At 44.2% G+C, this 25487-nt stretch overlaps 1 protein-coding gene across 5 annotated transcripts in view; it reads left to right on the forward strand.

Annotated features, from left to right (window-relative positions):
- The window catches only part of MC2R (melanocortin 2 receptor), a 43879-nt gene extending 18666 nt beyond the window's left edge, over nt 1-25213 (forward strand). For 4 of the 5 annotated variants that reach the window (XM_053248373.1, XM_053248371.1, XM_053248372.1 and 1 more), the window contains one exon: nt 23595-25213. In XM_053248373.1, the coding sequence (XP_053104348.1) occupies nt 23604-24557 (954 nt within the window). In that variant the 5' untranslated portion in view covers nt 23595-23603 and the 3' untranslated portion in view covers nt 24558-25213. Of the gene's footprint in view, nt 1-16109; nt 16159-23594 lie in introns of those variants that run through there. The other variant, XM_053248370.1, reaches the window with a different exon arrangement.
- Nucleotides 25214-25487: the final 274 nt, after the last annotated feature.

Genomic DNA, 25487 nt, shown 5'->3' on the forward strand with positions numbered 1-25487 from the left:
GAAACTTTGTAGGGAAGAACCAGAAAGGTCAGAGGGAAAGTTTCAATTTGCATGCCCTATGTCTTAGTTAATGAGGACCACAAAGAGTGCATATCTGACAGGGGCATCAAAACCTAAAGCCAGCCCAGCACCAAATGTTTTACTGGCAAATATACAACAAATGCTATATTGCTATGGAAAATCAGTTGGTCTCTTTTGGTGGGCAATACATTAATGGTGTCCCTTGTTTTTCACAATCTGTTCTTAGATCCTGATTGGGAATGAAACTGGTTACTGGAACCACTCAAATATTTTAATACATAACAAATGCCAACCGTTCCTTCTTTTAAGTGATGCCTCTCATTTGAACAGCATGCCTCTCTTTCAGGTACTTAGCTGTTCACGGGACATAATGGATGCCTCTGAAGTGTTTAATGGATAAAGCAGTGCACAGAGTTCAATTCACTACTATTCCAAAGCACAGTGTAATGCACATATCAGGAACTCATCTTATCCCTGTCATAACTGATTATCCCACTCAATTCAATTGAATAGAGGGTTGTGGTCTAGGACTTGGAGTGCAGAATCCTGAAAAGCCTCCTTAGTGATCTTGGGCAATATTATTTTCAATTTGTCTTGTTATCCTGGTTGGTTTTACTAGCTTTTTCTGGCATCCATGGGGAAAACTGCCAGGGCAATGACTGTGCCTTTGACACAATAGTAAGGATGCATTCATGTAAGCCTCTTACCAGAAATCAGCTACGGGGAGGAGCTAGCAATTAGTGACTCATGTTGCCATCTATATTGCTAATAAAGCTACAGGTTCTAGTTTACAGTATAAACATGAGATTAAAGCTAAGAATACATTTAAGCATTAAGCAGCTTGAAGCTGGATTGCTCACTTGGTCAGATTGATTTTTGAAAAGTAATACAGATCTTCAGTGGCTGATAATACTACATTTTATTCCTCCTTCATTGTGAACAGTGACCAAAAAAAGATGATAGACCTATTTTTCATACACACACACACACCTCCCAACAGATCTTTTAAGCTGCATGTCTCACATTGTTGTGAACCAAGCCTGATTTCTACATTAGATATGCTCCGGAGCTAGCATATGAAATTAGGCTTGTTTCAACAGTGTCACAAAGTGACCAGTTCTTTAGACGATGACCATGTATAGTCTGGGCATGAAGGTAGAAAGAAGACCCAAAATACTCTCAAACAATTCAATTGGCTTTATTATAGAAAGTTGCTCATCAGGATAAAATTCAAACAGGTTATCCAAATTAAATATGTTTCTGATTCAAGCTGTAGTGCAATGTGCCTAGCTATCACATGTGTGTGCAATCAATAATTACAGCTGTCTAACAAATCTTAATAAAGCATTTAGAGAGAAACAGAGAGAGAAGAAGGAAGGGAGGACTTATGAAGGGAATGGCAGTGATTGGTAGGGAGGAGGGAAGTGGGGGAGCAGGCTGGGCTGTGCGTTGAATCGGCATCTCGCCAGGTTCCCAAAGAAGTCTTCAAAGGAACGTTCATTGCTGGGGCTTGGAAGCGATGCAGGCTTCAGATGAAAAAGGCTGGTGCTGGATTCCACAGACAGAGTCCTCCCTTGATTCTTCACCCCATGGCAAGAATCACTGAGCAGTCTCTTGTCGGCAGGTTCCAAGCCTCTGCTAGCTGCACAGCTAGACAGCAGGCACTTGGGATACACACATGAGCAAAGATTGCTTGTTATGCAAAGATTGCCGATTTGCCAGGTCCAGAGACCCCTTCTTAGAATTGTTCCAGCATTTGATCTCCATAGAGTCTATTCAAAATATCATCATCCTTCCTGGATCACAAAAGGTGTAAATTGCTGTTGTCTTCTCGATACTGTCTTTTAATTATTGATATTGATTCAGGATATTAGGTCAGTCCAGGGAAAACAGGATCTGTGTCCTATATCCTGTTTGGGCAGAGTATTGTTCTATTGACGTTCCCAAAGCAAATCTGCATCTCTTGAGCTTGCAAATGGGCATCTTCTTTTGTCCCCAGATTTTCTGGTGCCTGGTCCCCGTCCCCCCCGAGAGTGTTAAAAAGTGTTAGGAAGGAAGAGTCAAAGCTATAGGTGTGAGAGAGAGCAGTTAAATAATTTTCTTTTGTGTGCATCTACCTAGGGTGGAATCCTAAAGACAGCAATAGGGTATAAACAATGCTTCTAATTCTACATAGCAAATATCTCTCAGATAAAAACAGGATTATCCCCTGGCAAAGCAGAGCAATCACCAATGATTAATGTAGACTTTTTGTAAGAGAAAATGCAAGCTCAGCTCCTAGCTTCTCCCAAAGACATTACCTGAAAGCAAGTTCAGGCAAATTTTAGGAGTTTAATCATTTTACTCCATTTGAATTCCTGTCCCAAAGGCACATCATGAGACCTGGGTGTCATGTACTGGTCAGTATCTGATCTCAGGCATTAATTGATTCCTTAATAAAGTAGAATCAGACACAGACCTGGATTCTACATAATTCTGGATTGGTAACCCTGAGTTTAATGTTGGAGTCAGGGTGTCCACAACAACATTCTCCATTGTATTGGGTACCCAGAAAAAATTAATTTGCCATCTCTTGCATTGTGTTTCGGCTGTTTTATGTCTATATAGGATATGATTTTTCAATTGCATTTGGTTATGCTTGCTTGAAAGCCAACTGTGACAGAAAAGTGTCATGCCATTTTATTTAAAAAATAAAAATGGGACTTACTTCCATATAAGTTTGAATAGGATTGTAACCTTACCGCACAATCTTATGCATGCTTTCTAGAAAGTAAGTGTGATTGAGAGTTATGGGGCAGTTGTTTTGTTTTAAGTAGATAAATAGTAGATTTCTCTTTGCCCCCCACCAGACATAGGCACATAGGAAGCTGCCATATACTGAGTCAGACCATAGGTCCATCTAGCTCAGTATTGTCTATACAGATTGGCAATGGCTTTTCCAGGGTTGCAGGCAGGAATCTCTCTCAACCCTATCTTGGAGATGCCAGGGAAGAAACTTGGAACCTTCTGCTCTTCCTAGAGCAGCTTCATCCCTTAAGGGGAATATCTTGCAGTGCTCACACATCAAGTCTCCCATTCATATGGAACCAGGGCCGATCCTGCTTAGCTAAAGGGACAAGTCATACTTGCTACCACAAGACCAACTCTCCTCTCCTGGACATGTGCTGGTACACAGGATCTTTCTCTGTCATAGATTTCAATACAATAATCTCAGCTCCATTAAATTCAGTGAGAGAGAAAGAGTGAGTGTCAGAAAATACACAGTAGGGATGTGCACAAAACCGTACAGGGAGGCTTGAAGGTGGAGGGGGTCTATCTTTAAGAGCGGGGGAGGGTGCACTTACCCCTTCCACCACTTTCCCCCCACTGGCGTCTGTGTTTTTCAAAGCCCATCGGGGAAGTAGCGTACCTCCCTGCCACTTCGTTGCCCTTCTGCTTCAAGGAAAGTTGTGGGAGGGGTAAGTACACCCTTCCCCGCTGTTAAAGATAGACCCCTGCTGCCTTTGAACCAGTGGAACCAGCGGTTCTTCAAACTGGTTCAGAGGCCCATAAAGGGCCTCCGAACTGGTTCCATGCAGATCCCTAACACACAGTGGTGGTCAAACCATCCCGAAACATTGTGAAAAGATAATCCTCAGGGGCTGAGTTGCTATTTGCCCCCCATCAGATGTTTTACAAGACAGAGAAGGTCAGTTTTGACCAGGGCTGCTCAACTTCAGCCCTCCTGCAGATGTTGGCCTACAACTCCCATAATCCCTGGCTATCAGTCATTGTGGCTGGGGATTATGGGAATTGTAGTCCAAAGACAGCTGGGGGGGCTAAGTTGAGCAGGCCTGGTTTAGACAATACCTCATCTGCTGGCCTCAGCATACATGATAAGAATGTGTGCATGCTGTGAGTGTGCAAGTCCTTTCCCTTCCCAACATGCTAGGGCATCTTTCCCTAATTGTATGGGGTACAATTCATCCAAACCACTCATCTAAATGCCCTGCACATGATAATTTAAGATAAACTATTTGAAGCCCATATGGAGGGGTGATTTGGATTAACTGCTCTCCCATGTGATTAGGGAAAGACACCCAGGCATGTTGGGAAGAGGAAGGATGTGTGTACTCATGTTGCACCACACTTATTAAATGTGCTAAAGCCAGTGGACATAGTATTATCTGAACCAGTTCAAAGTCTTTATCTTAACTGATTTCAATGGAACAATCTTAGTCCTAGTCCCAAATGCATGGTAGGGACAAAAAGCAACTTATCCCTGAAGACCTTTGAGTAAGAGATCAGATATTTAAAACATTTTTAAATGAACAGTTGCATCCCTACTATCCAGTTTGAAAGCAGCTCTTGAAAAGACAAGGCTCAGACCAGAGGAGGCAACAGACCTTTTGTTTTCTTTTCTAAAGAAGACCACAAGCAAGCAAGCAAGCAAATAAATAAATAAATAAGAAAACAAGGGGGAAAGACAAGCTAAGTTTGTTTGTGCTAGTATTTTCTAGGACTTGATTTCTGGCTGGCTAGAGGTTTTGTTCTGGACAACACAGTATTTCAGTTGTGCCAAGAGAGATATCAGGTGGGGCATTAGCTGTAGGTTGCACAGCTTTTCGGAGGGGCCATATTCCTGAGGTGGCTCAGTTTGAAAGCAGCTCTTAACAACTCAAGGCTCAGACCTGAGGAACTTGTTTCCCTGGAGCTTTGTGTACAGGAGTTTGGAAACAGATATCGAAGGCAGGGATGCACCTAGGTCCAAAATCAGACTGGACCTGAAGGGTTTTGGAGTTAAATTAATTTAGGATCAACAAAAGGAAGTATTTTTTCACAAGATATATAATTCATCTATGGGATTCTTTACCATGAGATCTGGTGCTGGCCACTAGCTTGGATGGCTTTAAAATGGGCTTAGACAAATTCATGGAGGACAGGTCTATCAATGACAACTAGTTGTTGGCTATAGAGCACTTCCAGTCTCAGAGGCAAGATGCCTCTAAATACCAGTTGCAGGGGAGTAACAGCAGGATAGAAGGCATGCCTTCACCTCTTGTCTGTGGGCTTCTCAGAGGCATCTGGTGGGCCTCTGGGTGAAACAGGATGCTGTACTAGATAGGCCTTTGGCCTGATCCAACATGGTTGTTCTTATGTTCATGATAGTGTAGGGGAAGAATAGCAGTTTATTCCCCAAATAGCAAAGCAAAACCAGTTTGGCGAGAAAGCAGCAAAGCAAGAGGCCTTGAGACAATTCTTTAGTATTGTAGAACTACAAGGATTTATTTAAAGAAAAGGTTACAGACAAATGTGAAAAAGCCTGCAGCTTAATTTCAACTGTAGCTCATGGCTGAAGAGAGAGACCAAAACAAACAGCCATCTCTGGACTAACACTGGAAGAAGAAAAAGGGGAGGAGGAGTCCAGTACTTTTATCCATGACTCTAACCCCTCCTCCCCCAGTGGTCACTATGAGACATTGCAGTTGAGAGCTGATGCTTCTAGGGTCCTAGCCATCACTCCTTCTCATCAGCTCGTGCTGCTGTCTATAAGTCCCAACTTCTCTCTCAAGGTTTTGAAATGATCCCTAGGCAACAGGTAAGTTATCACATCTGGTACCATTTGCTCACTTGCTTTGTAATACTGGACATCTCCTTCTGCATTCTGCTTAATCCTAAAAATCAATTTGCATCCCATAGTCTTTCTTCCCTCAGGTAGCTCTGTGAGTGTCCAAGTGTCATTTTAGTGCAATGATTCCATTTCTTTTCGCAGCTTCCTTCTAGTTTTGTGCTCAAGTTGCAGGTAAGTTATCAATGTCTATCCACATGCTTGGTTCTTGAAACCTTTCTCCCTTTGCAATGTAGGAGTGTTTCTCAGGCGAAACTCTTATTTTGTTGAACGCTGCACTCTTTGTTCATCAACATATCCTTTTAGCAATAGCAATAGCAATAGCACTTACATTTATATACCACTCTATAGCTGGAAGCTCTCTAAGCGGTTTACAATGATTTAGCATATTGCCCCCCAACATTCTGGGTACTCATTTTACCGACCTCGGACGGATGGAAGGCTGAGTCAAACTTGAGCCCCTGGTCAGGATCGAACTTGCAACCTTCTGGTTACAGGGCGGCAGTTTTACCCCTGCGCCACCAGGGGCTTTTCTGCTGAATCGCTGCCAGGTGTACAACTTACAGTGGATCCTTCCTTTTGGTCATATTGCCTTGATTCTTTCTCCAACTGACAATTGAGCTCTAAGTTTGGCAGTTCACTAGTGATTAGTTTTTAATTTTCACTGAAGTATGCTACATTACATATTTTAATTGTTTCTGTGGCAAGATCTTAAATCATATATCCTTTACATCCAACAAGAATAGCCAACAATTATTCCTTCCTCAGATTTACAGTTGAGTAAATCCTTTTGGCATATAGGTGTATGCTTTAGATCCAAACACTCTTATATGACTCAAAATGGGCTTGTTGCCATGCCATAGCTCATGTGGCATTGTTCCTGTGGCCTTTGTTGGCAATCTGTTTTGCAGGTAAGTAGCAGTCATCACTGCCTCTCTCCAAAATTTAGTACCCAAACCAGCATCTACAAGCATGCATCTGGTCATTTCCATAAGAGAACAGTTCTTTCTTTCCACCACTCCATTTTCTTCCAGAGTATAAGGAACAGTATTTTGTTATTCAGTGCCCTCCTCCTTTAGGAATCTTATGACATCTTTCTCAATGTATTATCCACCATTGTCAGTACGGAGGATCTGTGCCTTTCTCCCAAACTTGTCACTCACCCTTGCAACATATTCTTTTAGTCTTTCTAGTACTTGTCACTTTTCACTTAACAGGTATGTATATGTGTATCTAAAATAGTCATCAATGAAAGAAAGAACATATTTATTCTCTCCTGATGTATTAACTTGCATAGGTCCACAAACATAACTGTGAATCAGATCCAAAGGATGCTGTGTTTCTCTTTCTTTGCATGGAAGAAAAGCAGGCCGTGTCGCCTTTGCTCTTATACAGCATGCACAGTGCTAATACAGCATGATTCAGTGCTGCAGGGGGCTATTTTCAGACCCTTTACCAAGTCCAACTTTTCAGCCATTTTGGCATCTCTATGGCCTAACCTTCTGTGCACACACATCCTTTGTGTGTGCATTCCTTCACAGTTTTGGCCTTTTTAGTCACGCATTCTACTTCAAACAATCCATTCTCTTGTAAAACTGTGTTCATAAGCAATTCCTGTTTATGAGTAATGAAATAGTGCCTTCCTTTAAATTTTACTTTGTGATCCCTTTCTGTAGCATATTTTACAGACATCAGACTTGTTTCTAGAGTCTGATGTCTCTATATTCTATATCACAGTTTCTCAACCGCCGGTCCCCGACAGGTTGAGTGCCGGTCCGCGCCTTCACTAGTTAACACCTCCCTCCCTGCGCACCTCCATGTTGTTTTTTAGGCAGGCAGGCAGGCAAGCAAGCAGCTTTCCACTTGCCCTCCCCTGCCGTGAGCCTCCGTGTATCTTTAAAAATCCCAATGCTGAGGGGATGGCTGCTGGGTGGGGGGTGAGCCAGTAGTCCTTCCACCCCCCCAACCCCCTGTGAACTTCTGTGTTGTTAACAAAAGTTCTTCAAATTCCAGCTGCTGCGCAGCCGAGGAGATGGCTATTGGGGTGTGTGATGCAGTAGTCCTTCCAATCACACACACCCTAGTGGTGGCAGTGGCAGGCGGTGGATAGCAAGCACAGTGACACCATGGCCTGCCGTCTGGCCTGGCGCCGCTTCCCAATTGAGAGAGGCACGCCTGTTTTGGGCTTCCACAAATAAAGCATTTCTTATTTCTTTGAAAGGTTCTAGATGTATTTTCTTCACTTTCTTTTGGTTGCCTATCATCCCTTCTGCACAAATCCAAGTCCTCTAGATGGTTAATTACAAATGGTAAGTCTGCATCATCCTTGTCTTCCAAGGCACTAGTCACACTATCAAAGTAATGTGGCAAACTATTCAACAGCAGTCCTATCACAACTGCATCTGGCATGATTACTTCTTGAGTTTGCAGTTGCCTAGATATTTCTAACATTTCATTTATGTGCTTGCACAGACATTCTCCTTCTCTAAGTCTTTTATTGCTCAGTTTTCTTACTAGATGCACTTTGGAAACCACAGACTTGTTTTTATAGAATCCTTTCAGAGTTTCCCACATATTCTTTGCATTTTCTTTGTCTATTAGATGCACTAAGATTAAATTATTCCTGATGCCAATTTGCTCTGTCCCATTCTTTCTGCTCCTTTCCTGCATCTGCAGAACTCTGGGTGTGCAGAACACTGCCAAGTCCATTACTCTTGAGGAGCATCTCCAGCTTGAAAGACCAGAGCTCATACTCAGGATCTTGGAACTTTTCAAGTCATCTGGAATCCTTATGCTGTCTCCATCTTCAATGTTTTTCTCTTTGCTTTGCTTTCTATTTAACTATCTAGGCTTTTTTCTTTTATTTACTGGCTCCTGGGCCCATAACCCTTTGTAGTGGAAGAATGGGAGTTCAGACCCCAAATAGGAAAGCAAAACCAGTTTGGCGAGAAAGCAGCAAAACAAGAGGTCTTTAACAGTTCTTTAGTATTGAAGAACTACAAGGATTTATTTAAAGAAAAGTTTACAACCAAATGTGAAAAAGCCTGAAGCTTAATTTCAACTGTAGCTCATGGCTGAAGAGAGAGACCAAAACAAACAGCCATCTCTGGAGAGACAAAATGCAGACTTACACTGAAAGAAGAAAGAGGGGATGAGTCCAGCACTTTTATCCATGACCCTAAAAGCCCCCCAGTGATCACTATGAGACATTTCAGCTGAGAGCTGATGCTGCCAGGGTCCTAGCTCCAGCAGATAGATCTATTCATGAAGGTAAATAACTTCATGAAATGAATCCAGTCTTCCTTTTTGCCCAGAGGACTAACAATATGTTTGCCTGGGTTTTCAGGAGTGTTTTAAATATAAAAATAATCATGTAATTGAATGCTCATCAATGATGGAAACCTGAGTGCACTTCATAATGCAGACTCTGAAAGCCAGTCCAGCACTCCAGCAATGAGTGACTGCCTAGGATGGTTGTGGACAAATGAGCATATTTAGCTACCTGCTATTACCATCAGGTTGCCATGACTACCAATATCATATTCATCATAGAGCCAGCCCTTGTTTCATTAGATTTTGTTGCTGTTTGTAGACTTTGGTGTTATTTGTAGGATGTGAAAGGTTCTTATAACTAATTTGTTGTGGGACACTTTGAACTTCAGAAAAAGACATACACATTGATACAGGCTGGAAGATGCTTGGGGTCCTTCCCCCCACTGACCTGTGCCCTGCAGTGGGTGCAGACAGTGTGGGTTGGGTCACCATGGCAGAGCTCAAAGTTGTTCCACACCTTGCTGCCATCTGCTCGGGACTATTTCGGTGGTGGGTGATACTATTGGAACTGCTGGTTTCTTCTGGGGGCTGCCACCACCCTCAGTCCAGGGCTGAGAAGGCTCAGGGAACAGAAAAACTTCCTCCTGCTTCTCCTCAGCCTCAGATGGGGGCTCACTGCCAAAGGGGTCTGGGGAGGATTGAAAGAGTGATCTGGCAGGGCTAGCAGCCGAAAATAGCTATTCCTCTACTGCCACAGGAAGAGCTTCTTCCCTGACAGAGGAGGACCTCTTCCCGAATTCTACCTCAGAGACCACAGGCAACTGCACTGCAGGACCAAGCACCTGAAGAAAAGTGGGCCTGCACAGCACCACAGCAGTGGGGATGGCTTGGGGAGTAAGCTCCTCTCACCATTGCCCACAACGGCCAGCAGCATCACCCCTCCCTCTGCCTGGCAATCTGCTCCTGGCTCTGCCTCATGCCCTGCCAGACATCTTGGTTTGTTTGTTTTTAATCTACAGCCCTAACTCTGATAGCAGGGGAAGGAAGTGCCTTTAAGGTGGTTATTTTTAAAAGGGTGGTGTGGTTGGGGTAGTCTATTTATGCTGTGTGTACACACACAGTGCTATATATAGCACTGTAGTGCACGCACACGAAGGTAGAAAAATTAATTCCCCTCAAATAAAGGAGGCTTTATGGGGGGCATTTTTTTAGGGGAGCAAACAACAATCGGGTAGGTCTAAGGGAAGGGAAGGGAAGGGAAGGAAAGGGGGGCTCTCCTAAATTAACCCACCCCTTCTGTCCTACAGTCCTAGTGCCTACCTAATCCCTTCCCCAAACTAGGCCCTATTTAAAGATTAAGAACTCTAAGTTCTCTAATAACTTGTCTAAGGGGGACTTACCTTCCAGAGTCTTCTCTCAGTCTCTTCTGCTGGAGTCTGGTCAAGTGCTGCTCCCTGAGGCACTTGGACTGAGACTCAACAGCTAGGGGGAGGGCAGGTGGGCACCAGTCAGGCACCCACCCACCCAATTTTTTAAATTAAAAAAAGTAGGGGCAGTGGAACACCAAGGAAACAGAGAGCGCCTGGGCAGGCTGGGCTCCAGTCAGAAGTCACAGCACGCCAGCCTGCTCCTGCCCCCCCCCCCAAAAGCAGTCCAATCCAGATGCAAAGTGGTGCAGCTTGGAGCTGCAAAAGAAAAAAACAAAGTCAGCACAGTACCCAGTTATTAAAGCCACTGGGGGCTGGCTGGCTACAAACAACAAGAAGAAAAAGTCCACAGAAGAAGAATTCAAAGCAACACCCAGTGAAAGAGAAGCGGGGCGGAGAAAAGTAGTTGGCACTGCAAATTAAAATGAGAGGGGAAAAGGAGAGACAGATAAGCCACAAGGACTCTTTGTCTCTCTCGCCACTGGGCCAGGCAGGGCCACACACCACCACTCTGGTTCTGTGCTGCTGCAGTCTCTGTCCTTTCTCTCCTGATGTATCCTACCTCTTCAAGAGGCATTGCCACACTGTAAGGGCTCTCTGCCTCCCAGGCCCTTATATACATTTGAAACTCCCTCTTTGGCCTCCCCTGCTTCCCCCCCCCCCAGCCAATGGGGACACGGTTGCCCATGAAAACACTTGATTTGGATCATAACAAGCCAACCAAAGAAGCAAGGAGATTGCAAGTCAATAGGAAGCAAGTGCCAGATAACCAAACAGCAAGGGGAAAGCATCCCTCCAAAATCTTGCTCGAAGCACTCAAAATGATTCAAAGTGGGGTTGTTTAGTTTTCAAGCTCAAATCATTTTGCATATCTCACATGGTTCTGTGGTCACCAAGAGTTGACACCAACTCAATGGCACAACTTTAATATGTATATGTGGGTATTCCCACAGGAGTGTGTAAACTGACCCTGCTAGTGAAACTCATGTGGAAGACTGCTTCTGTACTCTGGGATAGTAAGAGTAGAAGTCTCTGTGCCTTGCAGCCATTTGGCCGATGCAGAATATATCACCCTCTTTTCTGAAGTCTATGACCTAGACACTGAAGTCATGTTTACATGAGCTGTTATTTCAATATAACAAAAAGGTTGTAAGACCTGAACTATCTTTAGCACTTGTTTTGTTCAAAGAAAACTATGTTAAAGTGACTTCTGTTTACAGATATGTTTTACCCCTACTCCGAAACCGTTTCATGAGATGAATGTTAACAGTACTAGGCTGGTCATTCAGTCGTGTGTGTGTGTGTGTGTATAAAGCAGTGGCATAGGGAAGACATAGGTGGCCTCTGCTCTCATAGGCACCCCCCCCCATTGTGGCAGCCCCCTCCCATGGTGGCAGAGAGCACGGTGGGCACCTCCTGGCAGTGATGGCAGAAGTGCGGCAGGGCACTCCCAGCAATAGTGGAGGCATGTTCCTGTCACTAGCCGGCTCTGACCCCCAATGTGGCTGGGAATGAAGAGTGCACACACACGTATCCCCTCATACAAATAGTTTGCCTCCCCACCCCCATTTTTGTTTCAGGAATTTGCCACCCAAAAAGACACTTTGGCCCTCCTGCACCCCCCCCCCATCCTTTTTTCCTGATGCCACCACTGTCCAGGTCTTTTCCATCAAAATTTGAGCTCATGGAGGGTGGAATCCATTTTTCCTCCTCTGCTCCACCAATGATAATTGTTCCTATCCCCTGAAGGCAATGGGGTGGCCAGTTCCAACAGTACATCTGATTGGCCTTTCCATTACATAAGAAAGAATGTTGTACTCACATTTCCTCCTCCACTGCTGCTCCATCCCACCTGCTGCCCCATCCCCCCAAGCCAAATTATGCACACAGTCCTTCTGGCAGTGTATGGAAGTGAACATCCACAACATGCACCTCTGCGCAGGACCCACCTTCCAAATTGACTGCTTGCCACTTCCAAGTGTCCCTTTAGGTGCACAATGCCATTCTGGAAGGGGGTGGGGCACTGGTAAGTGTAGTCCTTTCCAGTGCTTTCCCCACTGCCCTTCTTGCGGGATTCCTGGCACCATCTGGTTGGCCACTGTGGGAAACAGGAGGGTGGCTTCGATTACTTTGTCTAATCCAGCAGGCCTGTTTTACAGTTTACCAGGAAGGCAGTTATCCTAGCAGAGGGCCGTATGTGACAGTTAAAAGATGACACATATCCTGCTTCCGAGGACCTTTGCTCCATGTACTGATGTTGAGAGAGGCTAAATTGTTGTGCACACAAGGCAGTGCCTTCTCCGCTGATGCCCCCAGGCTCTGGAATTTTGTCCCATTGAATGTCTGCTCTTTGCAATCTGTGGCTGCTTTTTTAAAAACCCACTAAAAACCTTTTTATTTGTTCAGGATTTTACCCCTTAGGGCAGGCATCCCCAAACTGCAGCCCTCCAGATGTTGCTGAACTACAACTTCCAGTATACCTAGCCACAAAAAATTGTGTCTAGGGTTGCTGGGAGTTGTAGTTCAGCAATATCTGGAAAGCTGCAGTTTGGGGATGCCTGCTTTAGGGCCTCTCAACTTTCCTGCTTCTTTTTAATGGGGTTGGAGGGGTGGTTTTTATTGTTTAACTGGTTTTAAGGTTGTGAATGTTGTTTTTATGGAGTTGTATTGTATTGTATCTTTTGTAAACTGTCTTGGGATGTCGTATGAAAGGTGGTATAAAAATTGAAAAAACAAACAAACAAATAAACAAATATCACATCATAGTCATAATTAGGCAAGGACATGCTAGTGCAGTCTCTTTGTACCAATCATAGTGAAGAGATACTACATGAAAGTCCATTCTTGTGCCAGGATTTTTACAGCTGGAATCAAGGATTCTTCCATTGTTTTGCCTGTCCTTGTTGCTGTGCTTATTATCACAATAGCTTAGTATCACAATTCTAATTTTCCTTCTTCTGTGTATTCTGGATCAGAGACTCACAAGTAATGACTCATCAGCAGATAACAGAGCAAGGAATGGGGGCGTTATTTAAGTTCATGCAGCTAGGAATAAGCAGTGAGTGAAAGTAGCCTCATAGTGTGTGATGCAATGATACAATGATGCATGGAGCTCATATTTTTATGTATATTAGCTTGGAACACAATGAGGCCGTCAATCACAAGTGGCAGTTAGAGTGTGCCAGCTGGGAGTGGGGAATTAGAAAGCTCCCGCAGCCCAGCATGGCTAGCAGGGAGGGAAAGTTCCCACAGCCTGGCCCAGCCAGTGGGGAAGTAAAGCGCTGGGCATGCCGGTCAATGAGGGAAACCACCGCCGGCGGGCAGGGAGGGAAAGGAAAGCCAAGTGCAGAACAGGGGCTGATGGGAGGAGGGGATGGAGAATGGCCTTGGGCTGAAGGGAGGGGGAAGGACAGAGAATGTACTGGGGCTGAAGGGAAGGGGGGAAATGACAGGGAGAACTAGGGACACAGAAGCAGGGGCGTAACTACCATTAGGCAAGGGGAGGCAGTCGTCTTGGGGCCCTACTGCCTCAAGGGGCCCCCCAGAGGCACATCACATGACTCACCACCCGCCCATGTTGCACCCCCTATGAATTATGTTGAGTCTCTTGGAGATCGGCAGGAGCAGAGAGTAAAAAAACTAGATTCAATGTGAACTGGATATTCACTGTATTCATAATGGGGATGTGAGTGTGAGTGCACTATATATTGTGAAGTGTGCTTGTCTCTGGGCCCCCTCCAACCTTGCTACGCCCCTGCACAGAAGGTCTACGCCGGATCAACTAGTCTTTAATAAAGTTTTATTCTTGTTTTTGTTTGAAACATCTCTAACTGAGTTGAGCCACCCTGAGCAGTAATGTACTGGAGGGGCAGAGTATAAATATTTTAAATAAATAAATAAAATGCCTGTCAGCGACCTTCCCCACATCTGCAAGGTCACGTTACCAGATAAGAAACTCTCAGCGTTACAGAGGCTTCATAACAAACAAATGGTGGCAGTGGAGACATAGGTGAAATGAAAAGGCCTGGGTAACCTTAAAGGTGGGGGGAAATCTGGAAATAAACTGAACACACACAGCAGAATCACACCTAAATGCCACATTGAGCAATAAACCTGAATTATGAGATGGTAAATTATGGTAAAGCCTTATGAAAACATCATTATGGTAAAGCATTATGAGATGCTTTACCATAATTAGGTTACATAGGACCTAGTATGTTTTCAGTTTAAGAAAGATTTGCATCTAAATAAGATGGATATCAAACTTGGGTCTCCAGCTGTTGTTGGACTGCAAAAGATGACATGTATCCTAATTGTCCAGCAGGCCATCCCTGGCTATCACATTCTAGTTGTAATTAGACAAAGAGGTCATTCACACAATCAAAAACTGTGTTCTACCCAGTTTTGGGGGCTGTGTGTACTCCCAATTTTTGGCTGTGTGGAAGCAAGGTAAAAGCAAAACCTGGGTGATTGTGTGGAAGCAAAGTAGGAGGAAAAGCTACTCAGGTTTTACTCCTACCTTGCTTCCACACAGTCACTGCTACCCAAGTTTTCCTCCTACCTTGCTTCCACACAAGCGAAAACTGGGAGCACATACTCAGGTAGAACACAGTGTGGTGCGTCACACAATTAGTGTGAAGTGCCGTTACACTTTGTGCAGGGAGAGCAGGCTTAGCCCGCTCTCCTTGGGCATGGAGCCGTCCCTGGGTGGCCAGATTGGCCATCCACATGATTGCCGACTCCGTCATGGAGCCAGCAGGGGCAGCGGGGATTGGGGGCCGGCTGGCCCCTGGAAGTTCCAGGATGCCTTGCACAAGTGTGCAGGACATCCTGGAGAGATCTCTCAGGCTGGGAGGCTTGTTGGAGCCTCCCAGCAGGGGTCTCCTCAAAAGTCCTTGCAGAGTGGCATCTCATAACCACAAAAATACAGTTAATAGAGCAAGCGCTCCATTAACCTCATTTAAGGGGGGAGTTCCTAGGTGGACTAGCCTCCATGGAAGCACCGGGCTCGTAGGCCATCACTTTTTGATTGTGTGAATGACCTCAATGACTTGCTAGTGCAGAATCTATTTGCACCCATTAGTGTGGGGATAGAGAACATGAAATTCCTGTCTTTTGTGAAGATTTTTACACAGCTGAAATAAGTAGCTGGTATGGGTCTGCAAGCAGGTTCAAATTTGAACTGGCTTGATGTTAAACCTGCCCAGTTCGAGGGCTCAGTGTCAAGCTGGCTTCGAACCAAACCTGCCCCTGTTCGGCTCAATCTTGAGCCGAACAACCTCAAGTTCGGTTCAGGGGTTCATTTTAAAAAATTGTTTTAAAATATATATTTTTTAATCTGCAAAAACTCACTGCCACTGCTCCAGGGGCCCAGCCATGCAGAGGCCCATTGGGCATGTGCGGCAGCCTCCAAAATAGCCACCACCATGGAGGAGAGGCCCAGAACAGGACAAAAACTGCCCAAACCAGGTGTATTTATAGCAAACTGGAGGCCGGCAGGGGGAGGAGGAACATGCAAAGACACCATCCGATTTTGACACCCCGCCCTAATATTTATCTATTTATTTATTTAGAGATACTTCTGTCTAATGTGACAGAAAGGGTGTCTGCAGGGAGAGAAGAACACCTATGCTGATTTTTACTGGTGACCAGAGCTTACGTTTGGTTCTGTGAATACACCCTGCAGACTATCATGGCAGCAGCAAGCATGAAACAAAGGAGGTTCGCCCAATCTTAGGAGGACCTTCCTGGCATGCATTGTGAAGCTAGAAGGTGGGATACCCCATGATGTCAGCAGCTGCCCTCAGATTGGCCACAAGAAGGAATGAGGTAGGCCCAACCCTATTGAAGTCATTGCTAGCATGGGACCATAGAGTGTGCTGTACAGAGCAGCACATTCCCAGCTAGCAGCCCCTGTAGCCACAGCAATCTCTCACAAACATGGCAGCCAGCTGTAAGGGGATGCAGAGCAAGGGAAGCAGAAGCACATGAACTAACACCAAGGTAGGACAGCTCTTCTTTTCATCCCAGCTTAGTAAAGGTTCAGGTAAAGGATCTAAACAACCCACATTTACTAGCTGAGTTTACTGCCTTCTTCTACCCTCCAATTCTTGGTTGTGTGAATTGGCTCAGTGGCTGACATGATGAAGAAAATTACTCAAACTAAATATATTGCAATTAAAAGGACAAGCTAGGTAATGCCTAAGTTGTTCTTTTAATTTCAATATTTATTTATTTGATTTATATACTGCCCTTCCAAAAATGACTCGGGGTGGTTTACATCTACTTTAAGTAATTTTCCTCATCATGTCAGCCATTAACCATTAAGCAGAAGCCTTTGGCTTAAAAGGGAGAGATGTGCTCTGCCTGTGCTCAGAGACTATCCCCTGTGTACAATTTTTAAATGTACTACTTTCTAGGAAGCAGGAAAAGAAAGAAACCGATACTAACAAGTTTCAATAGAACATGCTACAACTTTATTAAAAGAAGAAAAATAGCCAAGGCTAGTGGAGCTCATATTATCAGCTCCTGAGAGGACAACTTTGGCCTGAGAACCTGAGCAGCCCTTTCTCCACCACCCCGTGGCTTGCTTAAGACCTGTTTGTCCTGGAGGAAAGGAGGAGGAGGAGGAGGAGGAGAAAAGGGCTCAAAGGCTTCCAACCTTTACAACAGTTGGGGTTCAAAGAATGTGGAGGTTTTTCCTCTAGGGGGGCATCCACAGAGTATGAGTTACCATATATGGTTAAAAAAGGGCACAATTCAGAGAGTGTGAAGCAGAAGGTTTTATCTCAGAAAGCTCAGAGAGCAACATGGCTTAAGGCATAATGTTCCATTAAACTATTTCAGTAGACAGCAGTAAAGTTCTGATATCAACACGATCCTGAAGAGATTTTACTCAAGAAGAACTGTGAGATTTGTGGGAAATTTGTGATTGTTTGTAATGAACTGCCTTGTGATTGTTTTTAATAAAAGGCGGTATATAAATTTAACAATAAATAAACAAACAAACAAATAAATTTTCTGGGAAGACAATCCCTAATTCTGTACACTGAGTCTAAAGCAGTTTTTTCCCCATTGACCATTGTTTGTGGTTTTTAAAAGAAAGAAAAAGAAAAATGAAATACAAATACGAAGTGAACAGAAATTACCATCCTAGCAGTGACACCCCCCACACACACACACACACTTTCCCAGGACAAACTATGCTTATGGGTTTCCCAGGCAGTACGAGGCCTTTCTCAGGTCCATAAGGGCATTATTATTATTATTATTTTATTTTATTTTATTTTATTTTTAATTTACAATATTTATACCCCGCCCTTCCAGTGCACTACTGCTCGGAGTGGCTCATAACAATAAGATACATACAAGATACAATAAAAGTAATAGAATTAACTAAATTAAACAAAAAGGTTGTCAGATTAAAAACCACAATCATTATTAGGTTCAAATTAAAGGTTATTTTAAAAACTAAAAACTGAAAATTATGAAAAGCTAAAGAACCTACCAGATATAACATTTTAAAAGGAGCATTAAAAAACCTCCTTTAAAAGGTGTATTTTAAGATGTTTTTTAAAAACATTGAAGGAGGGTGCTTTGCTACCACCACTCAAATCTGATTAGGCAGGATTTGAGACCACCTCCTCCCTCTTTGTGTGGGGGGTCTCTCTTCAGGTGAGGTGGGAGAAGAAGCAAAACACGCTTGATAAAACTAAATAATCAATTTATTGTTTGACAAATGTGCCTTAAGTGTAATTGTTACAAGTTCTCGAGGTGCATAAGCGTAGCGGTTTCAAAGTGCTGTCATAGCTTACCGAGATGTTAACAGTCTTTCTTCACTCTGGGGTTCAGCTGCCTTGCTTGGATACAGAGTTTCTGCTGAATCTCCCTGCTTAGCACTTTTGAGTCTTCCCCTGAACAGGCACTGGATTTCAAATGGAGAACAGATTCTCCTCTGCCTCCAGCTAGCCCCACGTCTCTTTTCACCAGAGAAATATCTCCTGTTCAAAACCCTTCTCTCTCCAAGTCTCTGGCTCACCTTCTCCCCTCTTCACCATCTGACTAGCTGAGGTCAGGGGAGGGGAGGGGGGCAGGGGGAAGGCTGCGCTTCACTCACCTTCCCCCCAGACGACTGCAGGAATGTTGCTGAGAACACAGAGCATGCTCCCAGACAAGCGGTCCCTGTCCCAGCCTCCACATATCATACAATGCACTGTGTGCTGAGCACGGGGCATTGGGGGAGTCCCCCAGGAGATGAGTGCTCTAGGCGCCCATCTCTGTAGCCACAGAGCCTGGGTTAAGGGAGCGCTTGCACTCCCTTAAAAAGCTGGGCTACTAAACCAGGCTAGGCAGTGCTACTGCTTCCCAGGACTGGGCCCGATCCCAGCGATTCTCACACGCAGCCTAACCCAGCTTGGGCTTCCCTAGCCTAGATTAGGCTGTGTGTGAGTAGCCTCACTGTCACCCAACTGATTCTTAACTGTCACCTCTCTCCCTCTGCTCCCTCCTGCATTCCAAGCAGAGTTTCCTTATCCTTCCTGAAGGGGTCCATATATCTGCTTCTGTTGTCAATCAACCTCCTGCAAAGATTCATTTATACATTGCTATAAACATAACTTTTAAACAACAACAACTATTTATATACCGCTTTTCAACCAACGTTTCCAAAGTTGTTTACATTAGAGAAATAACAAACAAATAAATAAAAAGATGGATCCCTGTCCCCAAAGGGCTCAGAATCTAAAAATAAACATAAGATAGACACCAGCAACAGTCACTGGAGGTACTGTGCTGGAGGTGGATAGGGCCAGTTACTCTCCGCCTGCTAAATAAAGAGAATTACCACATTAAAAAGGTGCCTCTGCCAAGTTAGCAGGACACTGATTATTGGGTTATTAACACATATTAATAACACAATAATCAGGGGCGTAGCTAGGGGAGAGGGAGCCATGTTCGCCCCTCTCCCCGGTGGCCCCTTGGAGTGAGAGAGATAATGTAGAAGACAGGGAGGGGTTGAGCTGGGAGGTCTTCAGGAGCTGGAGGCCCAGGTTCTTTGAACCCATCTCTTCAATTATAGCTATACCCCTGACAATAAGTAAATCTAACAGCCAGTACTAAAAAAAAATTCAAACCATCACAGAGCTTCCCACCCTAGTGAGATCTGCCCTTAAAAACCTTTTTTTTTTTAGATAAAGTCATGGAGGACGGATCTAACAACAGCTATTAAACATGGTCCAGTTGAGATGTATGTGTAATCATCTCATGATAAGTAAATGAAACTTTGTTCAGAGGCGGTGAACCTCAGATGATGGTGGAAAACAAGGAAGGTGGCCATTGTGTCTTATTTCTGAGTTCCCAGAAGTATCTGGGTGGGAAACTGTTAGAAATATCCATCTCATCCAGCAAACATTTTCTTATGTGCATGTATTAGCTTTCACAAAGGGGCATTTTTGCATAGAGAAAAGGCTGGGGTGGGGGAGATTACTTAACCCTTCCCTTGCCTGCCATTCTCTACTGCATCTCCCCCACTGCCAAGTTGCTTTTCTCCGCAAGGAATTGTAATGATGTGCAACTGGAGAGTTGCCTGGAAAAATGGTGGGTAGCAAAAGGGCTGAGCACCCTTTTCCTTGCCATTTTTTGGTGCAAAAAGCTGCCCCTGCCCCCCGAAAAGCTGCTTTTGTTCCTAAAAACTGGTCATCAGGGTTTCATTACATAAGTTTGCACATACTGTGTAGTTTGCTCCTAAGGCAGGATTTTTAAAAGAACAGCCAGATGGCATCCCTACATCGTATGCATCAATATTTACAAAGCTGATATTCAGCAATATATAAACAAGGAACACAGGAGGTTTGTATGGCAGTAAATACTTTATTAGTGTCTGTAGCAGCTCCACTATTCATTCATCTAATTTGTTTCTTATAATATCGTTAGCCTTCTAAGTACCAGAATTAATAAAGGCAAACTCCTGAAGCACTAAAGGCTTGCCAGGAAAAATGAGATATATTTATCCACCCTCTTTGAACTCAATTCTGCAGTTCTATGCACAGAGGTGGATCCACCATGAGGCAAAATAAGGAATCACCTCAGGCGGCACCTTGGGAAGGGCAGAATATACTCCTGTCACTGCCACTGATGCTGCCACCACCTTCAGCTATACCTCCTCCCCCTGGCTCTTCCTCTTTCTATTGATTGCTTGACGGAGTCAAGCATAGACACAAGGAGGAGGGAGCAAGGAAGGTGGCAACCTGACAGCAAAACAAATCAAAGAAATGGGAAGTGTCTCTGCCTTCTCAGAGAAGGTAGAGAGCATCTCTTCCAATCATTGCCTTTGCCCAGCTTCCAGAGTATCCTGTTTCAGGCTGAGTCAAGGTCTCCATGAGAGCAACAACAGCCGCAGGAGTCAAAGCCACAGACAGACAAAGTAGCATGGCCAGGTACTGCAACATAAGACTACTCCTCTGCAGATGTTATTGTCTGAATCCCAATTCATGCTTACAGCACCGAAAATGGGTAGGAAGTCCCACCCTAGCACTGTCACTCACCAACTCCAGCTGACCTCTTGTGGTCATGGCACTCTTTGTGTAAAGCCTTGAAAAATCCAGGCTGCCACTCACAGAAATGCTGGCCATCACAGTTATGGTGCTTCCCCCTTTACACAAACAGCGCCAGAGCCATGGGCAGCTGGCTGGAGGAGGTGAGTGACAACACCAGGGTGGGACTTTCTATTCACTTCCAGCGCTATAAGCGTGAGCAGGACTTCAGGCAATAATGTCTGGAAAGGGCTAATGTTGCTTCTCCAAAATCTAGCAGCAGGCTGTTGGCTTTTAAAGTTGCTTGACCCTGCCCCTTTCCTGAGAAAGTTTTTGCTCTTTAAGTGGGGAAGCAACCTGCCTAGAGAGCAGGAGGCTGTTGGTTCAAATCCCCACTGGTTTGTTTCCCAGAATATGGGAAAATCCTATACTGGGCAGCAGCGATACAGGAAGGTGCTGAAAGGCATCGTCTCATACTGCACAGGAGAAGGCAATGGAAAACCACTCCTCTATTCTACCTCTTGGCTCTGTGTTCGCCAGGAGTCGACACCGATACCGACTCAACTCGATGGCACAACCTTTCCTTTCCTTTCCTTGATTGCTCAAGCACTGGCTCCAGTGATGTTGGTGGGGGCTCTGCTACAACTTGCAGGCCATCAGGGGACTTCACATGTTGGAAGTCTCAGGCAGGTTGTGTCTTTGGGTTGAGATGAGAGCACTGGCTCCGGTTCCCCTGGCTTTCCCAGTGTGGAGGGTGTTGGTGGCAAGGGATCACCAGGTGTCTGGATTCTGGTTGACTTCCAATCTGTCTTGTCCCCTGAGCTCTCTGACTTGTCTCCTGTGGTGGGGAGGGTGTCTCCAGACCTGGAGTCATGACATGGGGCTGCCTGCCAGCCCATTGGCTGCCTAGGATTGACCTCCTGTTTGTGCTCTGCCTTGAGCTCTGTGCTGAGTGTAGTCTGAATTCAATTTGACTCAGCAGCTGATCAGTTTAGAGTGATCTGAGCCGAGTTCAGCAAACATAGAGAGGAGGAAAAGATTGACTGTGCCGTGTTTATATGAGCAAATGAATGAATGGAAGAGAGAGAAATAAGGGGCAACAGTACCCCAGATGTGAAGCAGCCTTTCTTTAACCTTTTCAGCAATCCTCCAGAAGAACTGTGAGTTCTGGTTTCCATTTTTTCTTCCCTACTCAACTTTTATTTAGTACAGTGAAGTTTTGTTTGTTGTTGTTGTTGTTGTTGGCGGGGTGAATCAGAAGTCTAGCATTCATTTCCTGCTGAAAGGGGATATATTTCCAATTTTTTAATGTCAAATGTGTTTCAGGGGTAAGAAATCCTCATGGTTTCCTCCTTTAAAAGCTATTTTTTTGCCAGTAATGTGTTCTGTTCTGTTTTGGGGGGTTCTGGGATGGGGTGGATGTGTTGTGATTTCCTTCCTGTTGTTTTCCTACTGATGGGGGCTTTTTTCCAGTTTGTTAAATGTGATTTTGGGGGAGTGAGAATTCCTGATGGTTTTATCCCTGAACTAAATGTATAAAAGTACATGTGTTTATTTTAAACATTGGAGTGAGCCTTGTACGCACCTTCATCCAACCCCCTGCATGATCAATGAAATCCAGAGATTGAGCATTCCCTATAGACAACTGTCCAACCTCTGCTTGAACATGAAAGAGCCCTCAACGAAGGAGAGCCCACCCCACAACCTAAGTAATTGGTTCCATTGTCAAATTAAAAAGGGAAGACATTTTTCCCCAGACTGTTGTTAAACCCAAACTTGGGGCTGCCTTTGAAAACAATTTGGAAGCTTCAGCTGGTTCAGAAAGTTACTGCTATTAGTGGGGGCAAGCCAGAAGATTACTATATATCTGTCCTGTGCTGCTAACTCCATTGACTGCTTCCAGACTCAATTCAACGTTCTTGTTTTAAGCTTTAAGGCCCTTTACTATTTTAAAACAAGATAGCTCTTTAGGGAGCACTTACTCCCTTTGTACCGTGCCTGGCCATCAAGATCTGCTACCCAGGTCCTACTCTTTGGCTTGCCATTAACTGAGGTCTATTTGACAGGTATCAGGAACAGGGCCTTCTCCAAAGTGTCCCCACAGTTATAGAACTCCTTTCCTAGAGAGATTTAAATAACTTCCTCAGTCCAGCTTCTTAAAAAAAAAGTTCAGAACTTTTTTATTCGCAGAATGTTCTCCCTTTAAAATATGTCTCCTGGTGCCTGTGTGAAAATGGAGGAGGGAGAACAGAAGTGTCACGCAGAGGCCATATACGCAGGTTCCCAGCCCCCAACATGGCCACCGGGCAAAGGCTGAAAACCAGCCGAAGAGCGCCCGAACCGGGCGAGGGGGTGATTTAGAAGGCTGGTGGGAAGAGGGGGAACCTCAGCCGACACACACAAACCCCGCCACCTCCAGGAACTCCTCTGAGGGGAGTAAAAGGTAAATTAAAAATTAAAAAATAATTTTAAGATCGCGAACCCCCCCCCCATCAAACTGAACCGGGGGGGCGTTTCGAGGGGGTGCCAGATTGAACTGGCCTGGTTGGGTTCAAGGTCGGTCTGGCTTCGAACCAAACCAGGCCAGCCAGCTCCGTGAACATCCCTAGATATAAATGCAATAAATACTAATAAAAATGGAATTATTCACCATGGAAAGATCCTCAGCTCATCAAAGTTACTGCTTTAACAGGTCAAAATAAGAGTGATTAACAATTATATATATTTTCCCCAAAGGTTGAAAAGATGAGGCCCAACCGAACCTCTGAAATAATACCGCTACTGGGGCAGACAAATATTCATGCATCTGAAAATCTCAGTGAACCTGCAGTGAACATCTCTGACTGTGAACGCATTGTTGTGCCAGAAGAAATCTTCTTCACCGTTGCCATTCTGGGAATACTGGAAAACTTGCTTGTGCTCATGGCAGTGGGGAGGAACAAGACTCTGCATTCACCCATGTACATTTTCATTTGCAGCTTAGCAGTTTCAGACATGCTAGGAAGCTTCTCCAAAACGATGGAAAATATCTTGGTCATCATCTTCTGCAAAATGAAATACTTGACATGTAAAGGAGATTTGGAAAAGATAATGGATGATATTACAGATTTCATGTTTATCTTATCTTTACTAGGATCGATTTTCAGTCTGTTAGCCATTGCAGCTGATCGATATATAACCATCTTCTATGCACTGCAGTACCATAACATCATGACGCTGAAGCGTGCTTTAATTATCCTGGCAGTGATTTGGCTATTATGTGCTGGGAGTGGTATAGTAATGGTCATTTACTCCCATGAAACAGCTACTGTGGTTTCCTTTTCTGTTCTGTTTGGTTTTATGCTCATTTTTATCCTCTGCCTTTATATACATATCTTCCTGCTGGCACGCTCTCATGCCAGAAAGATTGCTTTGCTGCCTACAAGTACTGTTCACCAGAGAGCTAACATGAAAGGGACCATTACTTTGACTGTATTGTTTGGAGTTTTCCTCTGCTGTTGGGCTCCCTTTGTCCTTCATATGCTTCTAATGCAGTTTTGTCCACTAAACCCTTACTGTGTTTGCTACAGGTCCATTTTTCATGTGAATGGGACACTGATCATGTGCAATGCTGTTATTGACCCAATGATTTATGCATTTCGAAGCCCAGAACTGCGAAGCACATTTAAGAAATTGTTCTGCTGTCAAAAGCCAAGGTAGACATAGCCCCCACAACTTCAAAAATAGATGACAAAATAACAGTGAACTGCAGTTCATAGAACACAGAACTGTTTGATATGTAGCACCCCAAGTATTCCATAGTATTTATTTCTGAGGGATGTTTCACATATGACACCAGCATGTAGATTATTCACAAAGTGCAGGAATTAGCCTTGAGTATGCACCCTCCCCCACCATGCACAGAACTTGGGCATACACATTTAAGCTTCTCTCACATTACTATGTGTAGACCTTGGCTTCATTGCAGGTTATGCACACAGTAGGAGAGGTTGACAGGGGCGTACCAAGGTTGGAGTGGGACAAGATTTTAAAATGGGCCCCTTGCTGCCTTCCTCTCCTTCTTCTGGCCCCATGTCTCTGCTGCAGAAGAACATTCAGGGCACGTGTAATATAGTGTAGCAGATTAACAGAGGACAGAAGACTACAGTTACAAGGTGTAAACAACAGCAGATCAAAATAATACAACCATCTCTGAACCAATTTTCTTAATAAATATTTCTTGAAATAGCCTCCCAGTCATACATTTGCAGTATAGTCTTAAAATAACATTGGATTTAAACTATTAGATACTTTCACAAAACTGCATCTGAAATGAAGAATGCTTTATTCTATAGGAATGTAATGAGTTTTCTCTCTCTCTCTCTCTCTCTCTCTCTCTCTCTCTATATATATATATATATATATATATAAAATATTTCTTGTTTACACAGTCAGACAGGTGTTATTGACTGGTTTGTTTTATCCAGACATCGAGTCCTTCCCAAATACCTGGGATGCCTGAATTTTATTGTCAATTGTTATAGATATTGTCACAGAATATAGGCTGTTCCCAGTAAAGCTGCTTTTTGTAATTTGCTGATGGTGATTTCTGTGGCCCCTATGGTGTTGAGGTGCTCTTCAAGGTCAGGT

Source organism: Hemicordylus capensis, chromosome 4, assembly GCF_027244095.1.
Source record: "Hemicordylus capensis ecotype Gifberg chromosome 4, rHemCap1.1.pri, whole genome shotgun sequence".
In the NCBI taxonomy this organism is placed as follows: Eukaryota; Metazoa; Chordata; class Lepidosauria; order Squamata; family Cordylidae; genus Hemicordylus; species Hemicordylus capensis.